The sequence below is a fragment of the Peromyscus leucopus genome, chromosome 23, assembly GCF_004664715.2.
Source record: "Peromyscus leucopus breed LL Stock chromosome 23, UCI_PerLeu_2.1, whole genome shotgun sequence".
Lineage (NCBI taxonomy): Eukaryota > Metazoa > Chordata > Mammalia > Rodentia > Cricetidae > Peromyscus > Peromyscus leucopus.
In genome coordinates this window covers 30983795-30997164 of record NC_051082.1, presented here as the reverse complement: position 1 = coordinate 30997164, position 13370 = coordinate 30983795, and the positions used below count along the sequence as shown (strand labels likewise).

General features: G+C 47.0%; 1 protein-coding gene across 3 annotated transcripts in view; it reads left to right on the top strand.

The window, feature by feature from the left end:
• Positions 1-8944, top strand: part of Lnx2 (ligand of numb-protein X 2) — a 63748-nt gene extending 54804 nt beyond the window's left edge. For all 3 annotated transcript variants that reach the window (XM_028878034.2, XM_028878036.2, XM_028878037.2), the window contains 3 exons: positions 3276-3507; positions 6154-6312; positions 7138-8944. In XM_028878034.2, the coding sequence (XP_028733867.1) occupies positions 3276-3507; positions 6154-6312; positions 7138-7273 (527 nt within the window). In that variant the 3' untranslated portion in view covers positions 7274-8944. The remainder of the gene's footprint in view (positions 1-3275; positions 3508-6153; positions 6313-7137) is intronic.
• Positions 8945-13370: the final 4426 nt, after the last annotated feature.

The window sequence follows — 13370 nt, the reverse complement described above, 5'->3', positions numbered from 1 at the left end:
CCGACTGTCAGCCAGTCAGCTTGTTTATTAAACCAATCACAGTAACAAATCTTCAAGTGTTATAAAGGGATTATTCCACAGCATGTCCCCCTTTTTGTCTAATTAAAAAGACAGGTTTTAGCTTTAGCATAGTAAAATTATATCCAACAAAAACAGTTATCAAGTAAGAATTACAGTTACAATATCTAGTCTATTTGTATATGGCAAAATTAGAGAAAATATTTTATTATCTATTTTATCTTTGTAAGTCTAAAGTTTTGTACTTAATTTACCTTCTGTCACAACTAAGGAAAATGATAACTATAACTATCTAGTCTTCAACTCCATAAAAGACTCCAGAAGGATGAAATGTTATCTAATGACAGGGACTTCAGGCTGCCTGGACAGTCACCCAAAGTTCCTCTGTAACATGGGGACATCCAACTCTGGCCTACAGGCCTAGAATGTCTGACAGACTTTCCTGTGAAGCAGGGAATTCTGAAGGACTGTCCTACCTTGTCTTGGCAAAGTTGGCAGTCATCTTTCTTGTGTCCTGCTGGTCCAGTTTGGACAGTAACTGTCAGCAAGTGAGGCAAGGGCAGTTTCTTTACCCACATAGCTAGCTTTTGCCATAAAGAAAACAAACTCCATATGGAGTTTCGTCAATGCCTATCATCCGCTTTGTAGTATTGGTGCTGCCAGGAGCAGACATGTCTCACTGTTGAGAAAAGTCTAAGTTCTTAAAACATTTTAAATGCCATATTCTGTAAGTCTTTGAAGTGTTTGAAGATTGCTTGTCTATCTGAAATATATCTCTCTATGACCTTGAAAACCTAATATGACTAAGTTTGCTATTACAGATGAAATAGGTTTTTTTGAAATTTGTATTTCTTAATTATGTATTACATTTTTAAATGAGCTGAATAAACATAATACCCTAAACAAGATTAGAAATATACATACAGTATAACAGAATTAAAGTAGATTCAGTAATCTACTCTTTTATCTAATCATTTCTATATCCTATCCCCCTATTTTCCTTTAGAAAGAGATCTTTGAATCTCAGTACTTTGATTAGTAGGGGGGTTTGTTTTGTTTTGTTTTGTTTTTCTATGACCAATAATAATTTGCAACCAACCCCCCTAAACAAAGATAAGCATCTATAATCCATTTTTTGGAAATGTGGTTGTAGTTATCCTGACTACTTCCTGCTGATTGGGGGCACTGGTAACCAATCTATGGGGTTAAGAAAATTCAGGATAATGGTCAAGTCCTGGCTGGAGTAGTTTGTGAGGCTGAATCATCTCAGTCAGCAGCCTTAAAGCTGTGTTGGATTTGGATCACCTGGGTTATCCAGGTTTCCTTGCTCTGAAAATACACAAACTTTTAAAGATACCATACATATCTGTATTAATACAAATATAGACTGTGCATTGTACACAAGTCAGCCACAGATTATTTTTTGTTTGGTTGGTTTTTGTTTTTGTTTTTCAAGACAGGGTTTCTCTGTGTAGCTTTGCACCTTTCCTGGAACTCACTCTGTAGCCCAGTCTGGCCTCGAACTCACAGAGATCCGCCTGGCTCTGCCTCCAGAGTGCTGGATTAAAGGCGTGTGCCACCACCACCCGGCAAGATTATTTTTTGTTATGTGTTTGAACAGATCAAATATATGTTACCTGTTTTGTAGTTTTCGTGGATTTTTTTTTTTTTTTAATGTCTGTAGCCAGGATTTCAGGGGATCTTCCTCAATCAAATCTGATTTTCCTTAATCCAGAATGAATCCATAGCCTCTCATTTCCTGTGGAAACAAAAGCATAATCTCTCCCAAAGCAACATCTCTTTTGACTTAAATTTTGAAATCAAGATGATTTTAAAACATATAGGTTGTCCAGGCAGTGGTGGTACAGGCCTTTACTCCCAGCACTCAGGAGGCAGAGGCAGGTGGATCTTAGTGAGTTCCAGGCCAGCCTGGTCTACAAAGTGAGTTTCAGGACAGCCAGGAATGTTACACAGAGAAACTGTCTCAAAAACACGCGCGCGCGCACACACACACGCACACACATATTGTTTTAATCTAGCAGTTTCATAAGCCAGTGTTTCTTAGCAGCCAAAAAATTCAATGACAACACAATAACATACAGGATTCAGACTCTCTGTGTATTTTCTATTTTTATGTGGCTTTTTTTATTTTATATTACTTTACTCCCTTTTTAAGGACTTTGTTTTATTATTTTAAAACTATACTTTTCTTTTTTATGACTGTCTGTCCTCTTTTTCTTTTCTCTCCCAAGCCTTTGTACATTTTTAAACACACTGTAACCCGTTTAGAGGTTTCTTCCATCTGAATCTGTCTTTACTGCATGTCTATAATCCTTTTTTGTCTGCATGGGCAAAATTTAAACTGCTGTGTAATTTAGATCATGGTGTGCTGGTGGCTGGCTCCTCCCCCTTGGTTCCCTGAAAGGCTAGTTTCATGGCTGAGGTACATTTACCACCAGCTCTGAGACCCATGTTTTCTGGCCCAACTCTGGAGTTTTTGGGTCCATGCCGCCACCACGTAGCATGCCATCCGCTGCTCATAAACAATGTTTTAGTGTTTGGCAGCATGGCCACTGAAAAGAGCCACTCTGTTTTTGCTGCTAGTACTGACCCAGGAAGCCATCTCTTAAAGGAGCCATGACTCTACTCACCGCCAGCAAACAGAACCTACCAGATAAAAGACAATTACCAAGAAGCAGTGCTTGACTCTGTTTTTGTTTGTTTAGAATCCTTTTTTAAGCTTTTTTAGGTCTTATGTGGACATTCCTGCCCCATGTTGGGCCGCCGTATATAGTCAGAAGTTTTCCTGTCCTGACTATTCACTCCCCTTCCTGGCAGCTGCTTCTAAATTATCACACAGAGACTTAATATTATTTGCAAATGCTTGGCCAATAGCTCAGGCTTGTTACTAGCTAATTCTTACATTTAAATTGACCCATATTTCTCTTTATGCTTTGCCACATGACTCATTGCTTGTTACCTCATTTTCTACATATCCTGCTTGCTCGGTGGGTGACTAGCATCTCTCTGACTCCACCCTTCTTCCCATCAGTCTCCTAGTTTGGTTGTCCCACTTATAATTCCTGCCTGTCTACTAGCCAATCAGTGTTTTATTAAACCAATTTGAGTGACAAATCTCTACAGTGTACAAAGGATTATTCCACAGCATTCACCCCATCTGAGTTCTTGAAAATGACCTGTTGATTGGTTCGCAAACCAGAGCTCATGTCGTTCTTCTGGCTTCCCCAATGGCACAGGTGATGTGTTGCTGAATATCAACGGCATTGACCTCACCAATCTAAGTCATAGCGAGGCTGTGGCCATGCTGAAAGCCAGTGCTGCGTGTCCGGCCGTCGTCCTCAAAGCCCTGGAAGTCCAGATTGTGGAGGAGACCGCCCAGACCTCAGAGGAGCAGCCAGGTGCTTTCAGTGAGAATGAGTACGATGCCAGCTGGTCTCCGTCCTGGATCATGTGGCTCGGGCTGCCAAGGTACCAAGAGCGTCTTTTGTTATCTTACAGAGTGATCATATTTTCTTAACCTTTATCAGTATGTTACACAGTTAACTCACCCAGTGGGGAGGCAGGGCTTTAATTATGGAAAAGTGCAATCAAATTATTACAAGTTTTAGGTAAATTTAATAACAACTAAGCTAAAAAGGTTTGTATCTACTTGTGAAAAAGAAGACACTTTTGGCCGTTCCCATTGAGGAGGGGTTCGTTTTGTTTTGTTTTTTGAAGGGGACAGAGTATGCATTTGTACCCATGCTGGGATGACGGGTGTACACGGGTACACCTCCACAGCACTCCTGGTTGTTGTTTTCTGGGGTCTGGGGACCCAGGCTCAGGTCCTAATGCTTGCACAGCAGGCGTTTACCCACGGAGCCGCCTTACCTTGAAAAGGCAGAATTTGGGGTTTCTGAGGCAGCAAGCATCTCACTCTGTAGCCCAAGCTAGCCAAGCACGTATGATCCTTTTGTAAAAAGGTGTGACCAGTGAGACAGACGCTCTGTGGCTGGCTGGCGGGGTCCTGGAGACATTGGTGTTGAGATAGAAAGAGCGTGTGTGACTATGGTGATTTGTATCTAAAATAGTGTAGATCCTCATTATCTATAAAAAGCATCACAAAACGTTTTTGACTATTAGCCAAGAATGAGACGGATGGTTCTTAAATAAAAATAAACCAGGAAAATGCACCAGTTTCTGAGTCATCCAACTCGTGTGGGTAGCATACAGTGAGGAGCATTTGCGCTCACTGTATACTTCGTCAGGTCTGTCACATGACGAACAGCAAGAACGCCATGGGTATTGGGTTTTAGTTGTTGATAGCCCGGTTTGCTGGCTTGTTCTCATGCTTTTTTTTTTTTTTTTTTTTTTACTTATAAGGCCTAGAACTCACATCTCACAGACATAGCAGGACCTTGTGGAGTGACGGCAGCAAAGATGATGTCATACGTGTTTATCGACGCATCGGAACTGGAGATCAGGGCTGCAGAGATGGCCCAGTGGTTAGAGCACTGGCTGTTCTTGCAGAGGACCCTGGTCCAGTTCCCGCACCCACATGGCAGCTCACAACCATCTTTAACTCTAGTTTCAGAGGCTCCAATGCCCTCTTCTGGTCTCCCCTGGCACTGTACATATGTGGTGCGCATGCATACATGTAGGCAAACACCCATACACATAGAATAAAAGTAAATCCTTTTTGAAAAACAGATGTAAATGGTTAGTGTCAAACTGTTACAGAGCTACATCTAAACTGGGTCATCAGAGTCATTCTAGAGCAGTGAATCTTTTTTGGGGGCCCGGGGGAGCAGGTTTTGAGACAGGGTTTCTCTGTGTAGCCCTGGCTGTCCTGGAACTCACTCTGTAGACCAGGCTGACCTTGAACTCACAGAGATTAAAGGTGTGCAGGCCCCCAAACATAACATTATTTTCATTGCTACTCCATCGCTGTAATTTTTCTACTGTTATGAATCATAATGTAAATATCTATATTTTCCAGTGGTCTTGGGTGATCCCTGTGAAAGGGTCATTTGGCACAACAGGGTCATGACCCACAGGTTGAGAACCCCTGTTCTAGAGCGCTTGACCAAAGAGGATGGGAGCTGGGCGTGGTGGCGCACGCCTTTACTCCCATCACTTGGGAGGCAGAGGCAGGTAGGTCTCTGTCAATTTGAAACCAGCCAAGGCTACATAGTAGGACCCTGTCTCCAAAAAAAAAAGAAGAGAGGCTGGAAGCTGCTTGCCCAAATTATGCAGGCTCGGGGGCCTGCCTCAGGTGATGGAGCAGTCAGAGCGGCAACCTCCTGAAAAATCCCGCTGTCCTGGTGCTTCCTTAAACTGTCTTTGTGCCAGCCTGAGTGTGGAGGGGCTGCCTCGTCTAACTTTTGTTTGTAGCATTTTATGGTACACTAGGCAGAGCAAGAAAGGATTTGTGTGTGTCAGTGTGTTGGTGTGTGTGTGTGTGTGTGTGTGTGTGTGTGTGTGTGTGTGTGTAGCTGTGTCCACATCTCTTCCTGTCCTTCCCTTCCCCCTCTTTTGTGCCTCTTTGTGCTCAGTGCAGTAGTGCGGTCAGTGCTGGAACCGGGGCGCCACTGACGGTGCCGTGAGCGGAGTCAGTGCTGGAACCGGGGCGCCGCTGATGGTGCCGTGAGCGGAGTCAGTGCTGGAACCGGGGCGCCGCTGACGGTGCCGTGAGTGGAGTCAGTGCTGGAACCGGGGCGCCGCTGACGGTGCCGGTGCCGTGAGCGGGGTCAGTGCTGGAACCGGGGCGCCGCTGACGGTGCCGTGAGCGGGGTCAGTGCTGGAACCGGGGCGCCGCTGACGGTGCCGTTGGCAGCCGGCTGCCGTCAGGGTGTCCGTGTGCTCACGTCTTCCAGTGGCAAGGGAGACACAACAGCTGGAGAAGGTGAGCCTGTCTGCGTGCATCGTGCAGAGAATGAGGTCAGAAAATAGCGCAGGCAGGCAGGGCAGGCGCCCAGCACGTGCGGCCGGGCTCTGGGCGTGACCCTGGTGCACACGCACACAAACACGAAACGCTCACCATGTGGTCAAAGAGACGTGAACTTCCACACGTGCCGTGACGAAGCGGAGCAGAGGGAGAAGCCTGCGAGTGAGTTCTCTCTGTGTTTTTGACAGTGCCCTCCACAGCTGCTGTGACATCGTCCTCCGAAGAAGCTGCTTGGGAAGCTGGGGCTTCAGTATTGTGGGCGGCTATGAAGAGAACCACACCAATCAGCCCTTCTTCATTAAAACCATCGTCTTAGGAACCCCTGCTTACTACGATGGGAGACTGAAGTGAGTCTTGGTCATTAACGATGTGGCTGTGCTTCTCATCCTGGCACGGTCCAGCTCAGGCGCAGCACGCATACCTGCCGTCTGTGTCGTAAATAGAGTGTGACCTCAACACGGCCACGCTCGTTTGCGTTCTCACCGTCCGTGGCTCCTTCCCCCCCTCCCAGAGCTACGACGTTGTTCTGTACGGAAACTGTACACACGGGCCACAGAGCATTTATCCACACCAGGTGTGAGCCCAAGTCACCATTCGAGTGTGCTGGAGGACGGCAGTGGCCTCCGAGCACTTCCCGCAGAGCTCGTGCAGGTCTCGTCCTGCCGTCGGAGGGGGCTGCTTTATTTTTCCTGAGGCTCATGTCTGCTGACTTTGTGTTCACGTGAGATCCGTGAATGGGCAGCCACGGCAGTGCCCACATGTAGTGAGCTCTGAACAGAGGGTGGACGGTACCCTACCTAACTTAGGGTATCAGACGCAACACTGAGAGCCGGGTGTTTCTTTTAATGTGGGGGGTGGGGCTGTGTGCACATGAGTGCTCGTGCTGTGAGCCCTCTCCCCGGCCTTGATTTGGCACTTAATAGAGAGATGGCCTCCCCAAATAAGTTATTCTCCATGTCCTGTAGTCCCCAGCAGGTATGGGAAGGTTGGCTCAGGGTTAGTTAGGATTGGTAAAGGAGAGAGTACAGGCTTAGAAGTGACTCCAGAGTTGGTAATCCCCGTGGCTGGTGACGCTAAGCAGGGCAGAATTGTGATTTTGATGCTAACCCCCTGGGACTGTGTCTGTGACGCCGTTGAGATAGTGACACCGCTTCTGTTTGTGTTTTGTTCAGATGTGGAGACATGATCGTGGCCGTCAATGGGCTGTCGACTGTGGGCATGAGTCACTCTGCTCTGGTGCCCATGTTGAAGGAACAAAGGAACAAGGTCACCCTGACGGTCATCTGCTGGCCCGGCAGCCTCGTATAGAGCTGGACGCCGCTTCCCAGTCTTGCTTCCTCTGCAGCCTCTTGAAGGAAGTCCCCCTGGCGTGGCGTTTCTGCGCGGCTACAGACACAGGGCCAAAGCACTAAAGTCACCTCTGTGTGTCCCGCCGGGAGCTTGTGTTTCAGATGCGCTCCTCGGTGGCCGCCCTCCGTGGCAGTGCCCGGAGCCTGTCAAGACTGTCACCCAGCGGGCTGGAAGCGGCGTCCCCGCCTGCAGAAGCTTGGTCATAAAACGATTTACACCTGCACTTCCTGCATCTCCGGCAGCCAGGTGCGGCACTGGCAGCACCCTGCCCTGTCTGTCGGCAGGGCTACGAGTGACTCCGTTTCAGGTTTACTCATTCTCCATCGGTGCCAACATTTCAAACTTTTATACCGTTTATAAGGTGACCTTCTGGGTTGTTTCTGCTTCCATCCTCAGTGCTTAAATGAAGACATGAATCTGATACCACTAGCGAGATTTCTTTTTAAATAATGGACTGTGGTTAGAATAGTAGAGAATCAAAAATAATGCTATTCAGGGACATTGCGGCCTGGGAGGTGACTGTCCCAGGCTGGCAAAGCTGTGTTGGCTGGAATGGCCCAGGAGCACGAAGATTCTTTTCCAAAGGAATGCTTTGTTATGTAGGAAAAATTTGAAGATGTTCTTCTAAAAGTCATATCTAGAGTTTATATTTATCAGCAATCTTGTCTGGAGATGTTTTGTGATTTATGCAGTTGAACTAGGTGATTAAAAACCATTACTGTGTTCGATACACACATCACAGCTAAGTTGGAGGGGGCCTTTGATTTTTTTCCTGTGTGTTTTAGAAGTCCTTAGTTTCCCCCAAGAGACCAAAAAACTCTGTTTGTTTTTGTTTTTGTTTTTTAATCTGAAATAGTAGATTTTAGGTATTAATATCTTTAGCTGTTGGTCACTAAACTTACTTTTTCTTTTCTTTTTTTTAATGTTTTGAAAACTATGTTTTCCTTTATTCAATACAGTCATCCCTTAGAAGGCATAATGAGAAAGTAAATAAGAGGAAAATGTCTTTATAAATGGCATTGATGATCAGAATACGGACTGCTGCATGGTGCTGGAGTGAGCACACTTCCTTCACAGTACATCGCTGGCCTTATGTCCACATCGCTAATGAGTCCACTGAAATTTATAGTTTAAAAAGCTCTTTGTGATGAGGCACCAGTAGTTCCTACTGTCTCGTTCACCTCTTAGCTGCCTGCGGTCACCATGCAGCCAGCCCACCGGGGAGGGGTGCCCCGGGTAGCACTGCTGTGGGACAATCGCCTGGGGAGCAATTGGATGCTGAAGTGCAATTGACGGGAAACAATGGTTCCTGCTCCCCAAATGCAGTTTTGTAATCAACCTTGCTACTTTTTAAAGACTTTGTAAAACCTGTCATTTCTTTGGGGAGTGGCCATCCAACAATGTCATAACTGCCACTTTGTTATATATAAAAGTATGTCCAACCTGGTGGTCTGGTGAATATTTTTGCAAAAAAAAAAAAAAGTGCTTTTAAATATTGTTTTTCTCATGAAAATCTTAGAGAAGAAAACCGTGGCTTTCTGTCAGGGTCTCTATAATGGAAATTTGTCCCTAGTCTGTTACTGTTGAAATATTTGCACCTTTTCATTTAAATACTTTCAGTTGAATGTTTGGGTTTGTTCTTTGCCTTCAGTTTGCATTATTCCAGAATTGTTCAGATTTGTTTAATGGTGTGATGGTCATTCCGGATGGAAATGCACGCCATCCTTTTCAGAGCGGCGCAGACGTTCATCCGAGGGCCGTGTTCTTGTTCACAGCTGCCAGCCTCACTGCCTGCTCCCCCACACACACACCCCCGCCCCCTGCAGACAGAGCACACCCCTTAGAGCCTTGCACATTTCTCAGCACAGCCCCTCCGGCCCTGTCTGTCCAGGGTGTGGCTGTTGAATCCCTGTAGCGTGGCCACGCAGTATGCTGAAAGGACAGCCTCTTGGATGCACTGGGTTGTACTGGGTTTTATAGAGTGCATTAAGACTAACTTGCATTATTAAGATTAACCTCACCAGTGTCTTTTTAACTTTTTCAAATGTGATTTACTAGAAACATTTTAATTAATTTAACCTTAGTGACATGGGAACCCACCTCATGTTTCCTTGGCACAGCATTCACCGTGACGCCAGGCAGCCCTGACGTCACGTGGCCTCCGTTTCCTCTGATGGTTAGACCACACTGCGCTGGGGAGGGTGGCCGCCAGGCAGGGCCGTTGTCCCTGCACCGAGGACGTCGTGCTGTCCGACGTTTGGCTCTGTCACACGGAACGGTGACGCCGCACCTCACCGTTTCACACTTGCCCAGTTTCTGGTGAGGCCATGCGTGTTCTCAAAGGTCCAGCCTCCCTGGAAACCTCTGGGGAACAGCCTGTCGGACGGTTTTCCTCACGAGCCATCTGTGGCTCCGCTTTATAGAAATCCCCAACGCTATGTAGTGGATTGTTTTGGGTGCAAATATCTCACCCCACTCTGTGACTTCTCTTTAAAATTTTGTTTGTTTTTGTTTATTTTCGAGACAGTTTCTCTGTGTAGTTTTGGTGCCTGTCCTGGATCTGACTCTGTAGATCAGGCTGGCCTTGAACTCACAGAGATCTGCCTGGCTCTGCCTCCCAAGCGTTGGGATTAAAGGTGTGCACCACTGCCTACTCTCATTTTGAAATGCGATGATCATCAAGCTCCTCCTCATAACCCTGACATAACAACATGTGACCGGATCCTTTCTACCCACACCTGCAGGCGTTGTCCTCACGGGGTCCTTTGACTGTGGGGTTTGTCCTTCCGTCTTAGTGCTTCTGGTTGACTCTGAGCACGCCAGTCTAGCTTACTGTTCTGATGAGCTTCAACAATCAGCTTGGCACAAACTCGAGAGTTACCTGGGAAGACGAAGCCTCAACTGAGGAACTGCCTGGGTTTAGAGTGGCCTCCAGCCGTGTCTGTGGAGCGTTTTCCTGATTGATTGACAGGACCCAGCACAGTGGATCCATTGATTAGTGGAAGAGCACACAGTAGCCCAGGCCTCTGGTGCCGTCCCTGGACGGACACGCCTGGGCTATGTAAGAAGGCTAGGTCAGCTGGCCAGGACGCAGCCTGGCTCCTGGCTTGGCTCCTGTGTCCACTTCCCTCCAGGCCACCTCAGCAGCACTGTGGCAGTTCCTGCTTGTCCCCTCTCGGGCTCAGCTGCCACAGTTCTGCTGCTCAGTCCCAGTCGGAGGAGACTGTTCCCAAACCATAGCAGCCCTGGGAAAGTGGCACAAACAGCGTTCGTGAGTTCGAGTCCCCACAGCACCTCCGGAAGAGTGCAGTGGAGTGGACTGTGGCCCAGCCTGAAGGACCCAGCCACGGCTCCTGAGCGGAGAGGGGGCCCCTGAAGCCATTTCTTGCCCTCCAGCAGGAACAGGCGGCGTGGCGGAGCGGACCTGCACCAGCTTTCAGATGTCCTTAGACACACAGAGAAAGGGGGCAGTCAGCCTGCGTTAGTCAGCTTCCTTTTGCTGCTCTAAAACGAGATTCCAGAGCCAACCCCCCAGCAGAGGAGTGGCTGATTTGGGCCCAGAGTCTCAGACAGCCTGGGTTAAGGCGGCATATCTTGGCAGGAAGTATGTGGTGTGTGATGCTGTTCACCTGACATCAGGACGGGAACAGGAGAAGGGCAGGGACCAAAGACGCGCCATCCAGGGCATGCTCCCCGCTGACAAAGCATCCTGCCCGTGCCCCACTCCTCCGAGGTCCCGTTCCCTCCCGGTGGCACCAGATGCCAGGCACCAAGTGTCTGAGGACACGTGGGCCTCTGGGGACAGTTACCCAGGCCACAGCAGTTGATTTAGAGGGTTTAATTTTCCTTGAGTACTGTGCAATGTGACTCGGTTTTCAAACGGCCAAATCCTCCCTCTGCCCCAGCTGTTAATCTTTTTTTTTTTTTTCTTCTAATTCTGGGACTTCAGAATTTGATTTCTAGTCCTTTGTACTTTACAGCAGGCTACAGTACAGTTCCTCAGATGTCTGAAGCTTTAGCCAGATAAATGGGTGGTTAAAATTCGGCCTGAACACGTGGGTTTCCGCTTCCAGGGATGTTTCTCCCTCCCCCAAACCCTGTGCCCACGTCACAGTTCAGTAACATCCCATTCAGATTGGGCTAGGATGTGGTTTGAAAAGCTCAGAGCTGAAGCAACGAGTATCTCTTTGTTTTTAAGGGGTTTTTTTTTTCTGTTTTTATTTATGTGTGTATTTGTGTCTCTGTGTGTATATGTACATTGTGTGTGTGTATATGTACATTGTGTGTGTGTATATGTACATTGTGTGTGTATATATGTACATTGTGTGTGTATATATACATTGTGCTGGTGCCCGAAGAGGCCAGAAGAGGGCATCTGACCCCCTGATGCTGGAGTTCCAGGTGGTTGGGAGCTGCCCAATGTGGGTGTTGGGAATTCAACTCCAGTCCTCTGCAAGAACAACAAATGCTCTTAACCACGGAGCCATGTCTCCAGCCAGTAAGTATCTTAAAGAGACATATTAGAAAATGAGAGGTGGCCAGAGGCGGGTGGATCTCTATGAGTTCGATGCCCGCCTTGTCTACGTAGCAAGTTCCAGGACAGCCAGGACTACATAGTGAAACCCTGTCTCATACAAATGAAAGGTGGAGTATTTACAGTGCATGGTGACATTCCTCAAGTGTACAGTGAGGTGGTCAACCCCTTATGTCATTCGGCAACTTATCTGGCACCTGCTGTGTGCGTGGCATAGAGGTCATGACTTCTTCACAAGGAGTGATTTTATAATTCAGCTTTTCTTCCATTTGCTCAGATTTGGTGATGGAGCCACACAGACTGCACCAGGGTGGTCAGCTTAGGAATTCAATAACTGAACATGTCTCTTGGGTCTCTCTTCTCTGCCTGCAGAGAGAATGGTTTCAGCCCTTGGGGGTTCTTATCTAAAAGCCCTTTTGACACTCTATAGCGTAAATCTGTTTCGTTTGACTACACTACCAATTAATTTCCATGGCAACAGAGACGCTCTTTAGAAGTAAATTTACGGGGGCTGGAGAGATGGCTCAGCGGTTAAGAGCACTGGCTGCTCTTCCAAAGGTCCTGAGTTCAATTCCCAGCAACCACATGGTGGCTCACAACCATCTATAATGAGATCTGGTGCCCTCTTCTGGCCTGCAGACAAAACAATGTATACATAATAAATAAATCTTTAAAAAAAAAAAAGAAGAAGAAGAAGAAGTAAAGTTACAGCCTAAGAGCTGCTAAGTGCCTAAGAGAAGCTGAACTGTCTGTCACAGACAAGAAGGACCTATGCCAGGAGACCCGATACCACGTGGCGTTAGCAGAGCGGGACTCCCTCCCGCTGGAAGGGACTCCAGGTTTCCCACGGGCTCTCTTTTTTTTATGATTTATTTATTTATTATGTATACAGTATTCTGCCTACACACCAGAAGAGGGCACCAGATCTCATTACAGATGGTTGTGAGCCACCATGTGGTTGCTGGGAATTGAACTCAGGTCCTCTGGAAGAACAGCCAGTGCTCTCAACCTCTGAGCCATCTCTCCAGCCCCTCCACGGCCTCTCTTGCAGACTTGAGTCAGTACTCTGTTTCTTCAAGAGCTTCCTATTTAAGTCAGTGAACCCAACCACAGCCCACTTTCTTGGGCTACCCAAAGGCTGACCAAGAGTGCCAAAGTTAGAAGCATCCATTGCTTCAGCTCCAGATGAGAGAGGTAACAGTTTCCAACTTCCAGACTGGGAGGATGGAGATGGTGCCTGTTAATAGAGTTTAATAGAGTTTTTCTTTTCTTTCCTTTTTTTTTTTTTTTTTCCTTGCACTGTTGGAGATTGAACTGGGGCCTCACACATGCTAGGCAAGTGCCCTACCACTGAGCTACACTGCCAACCCCATGTTTAGCCTTTATTGATGAATAAACTTTTTAATTACTTCTTTAACAATTGCATACACACAGACACACACATACACCATATATATACCCCTAATGTACTTTGATTTTGATTATATTATATATATATTATATTCCTTCTTGTCTCCCTCC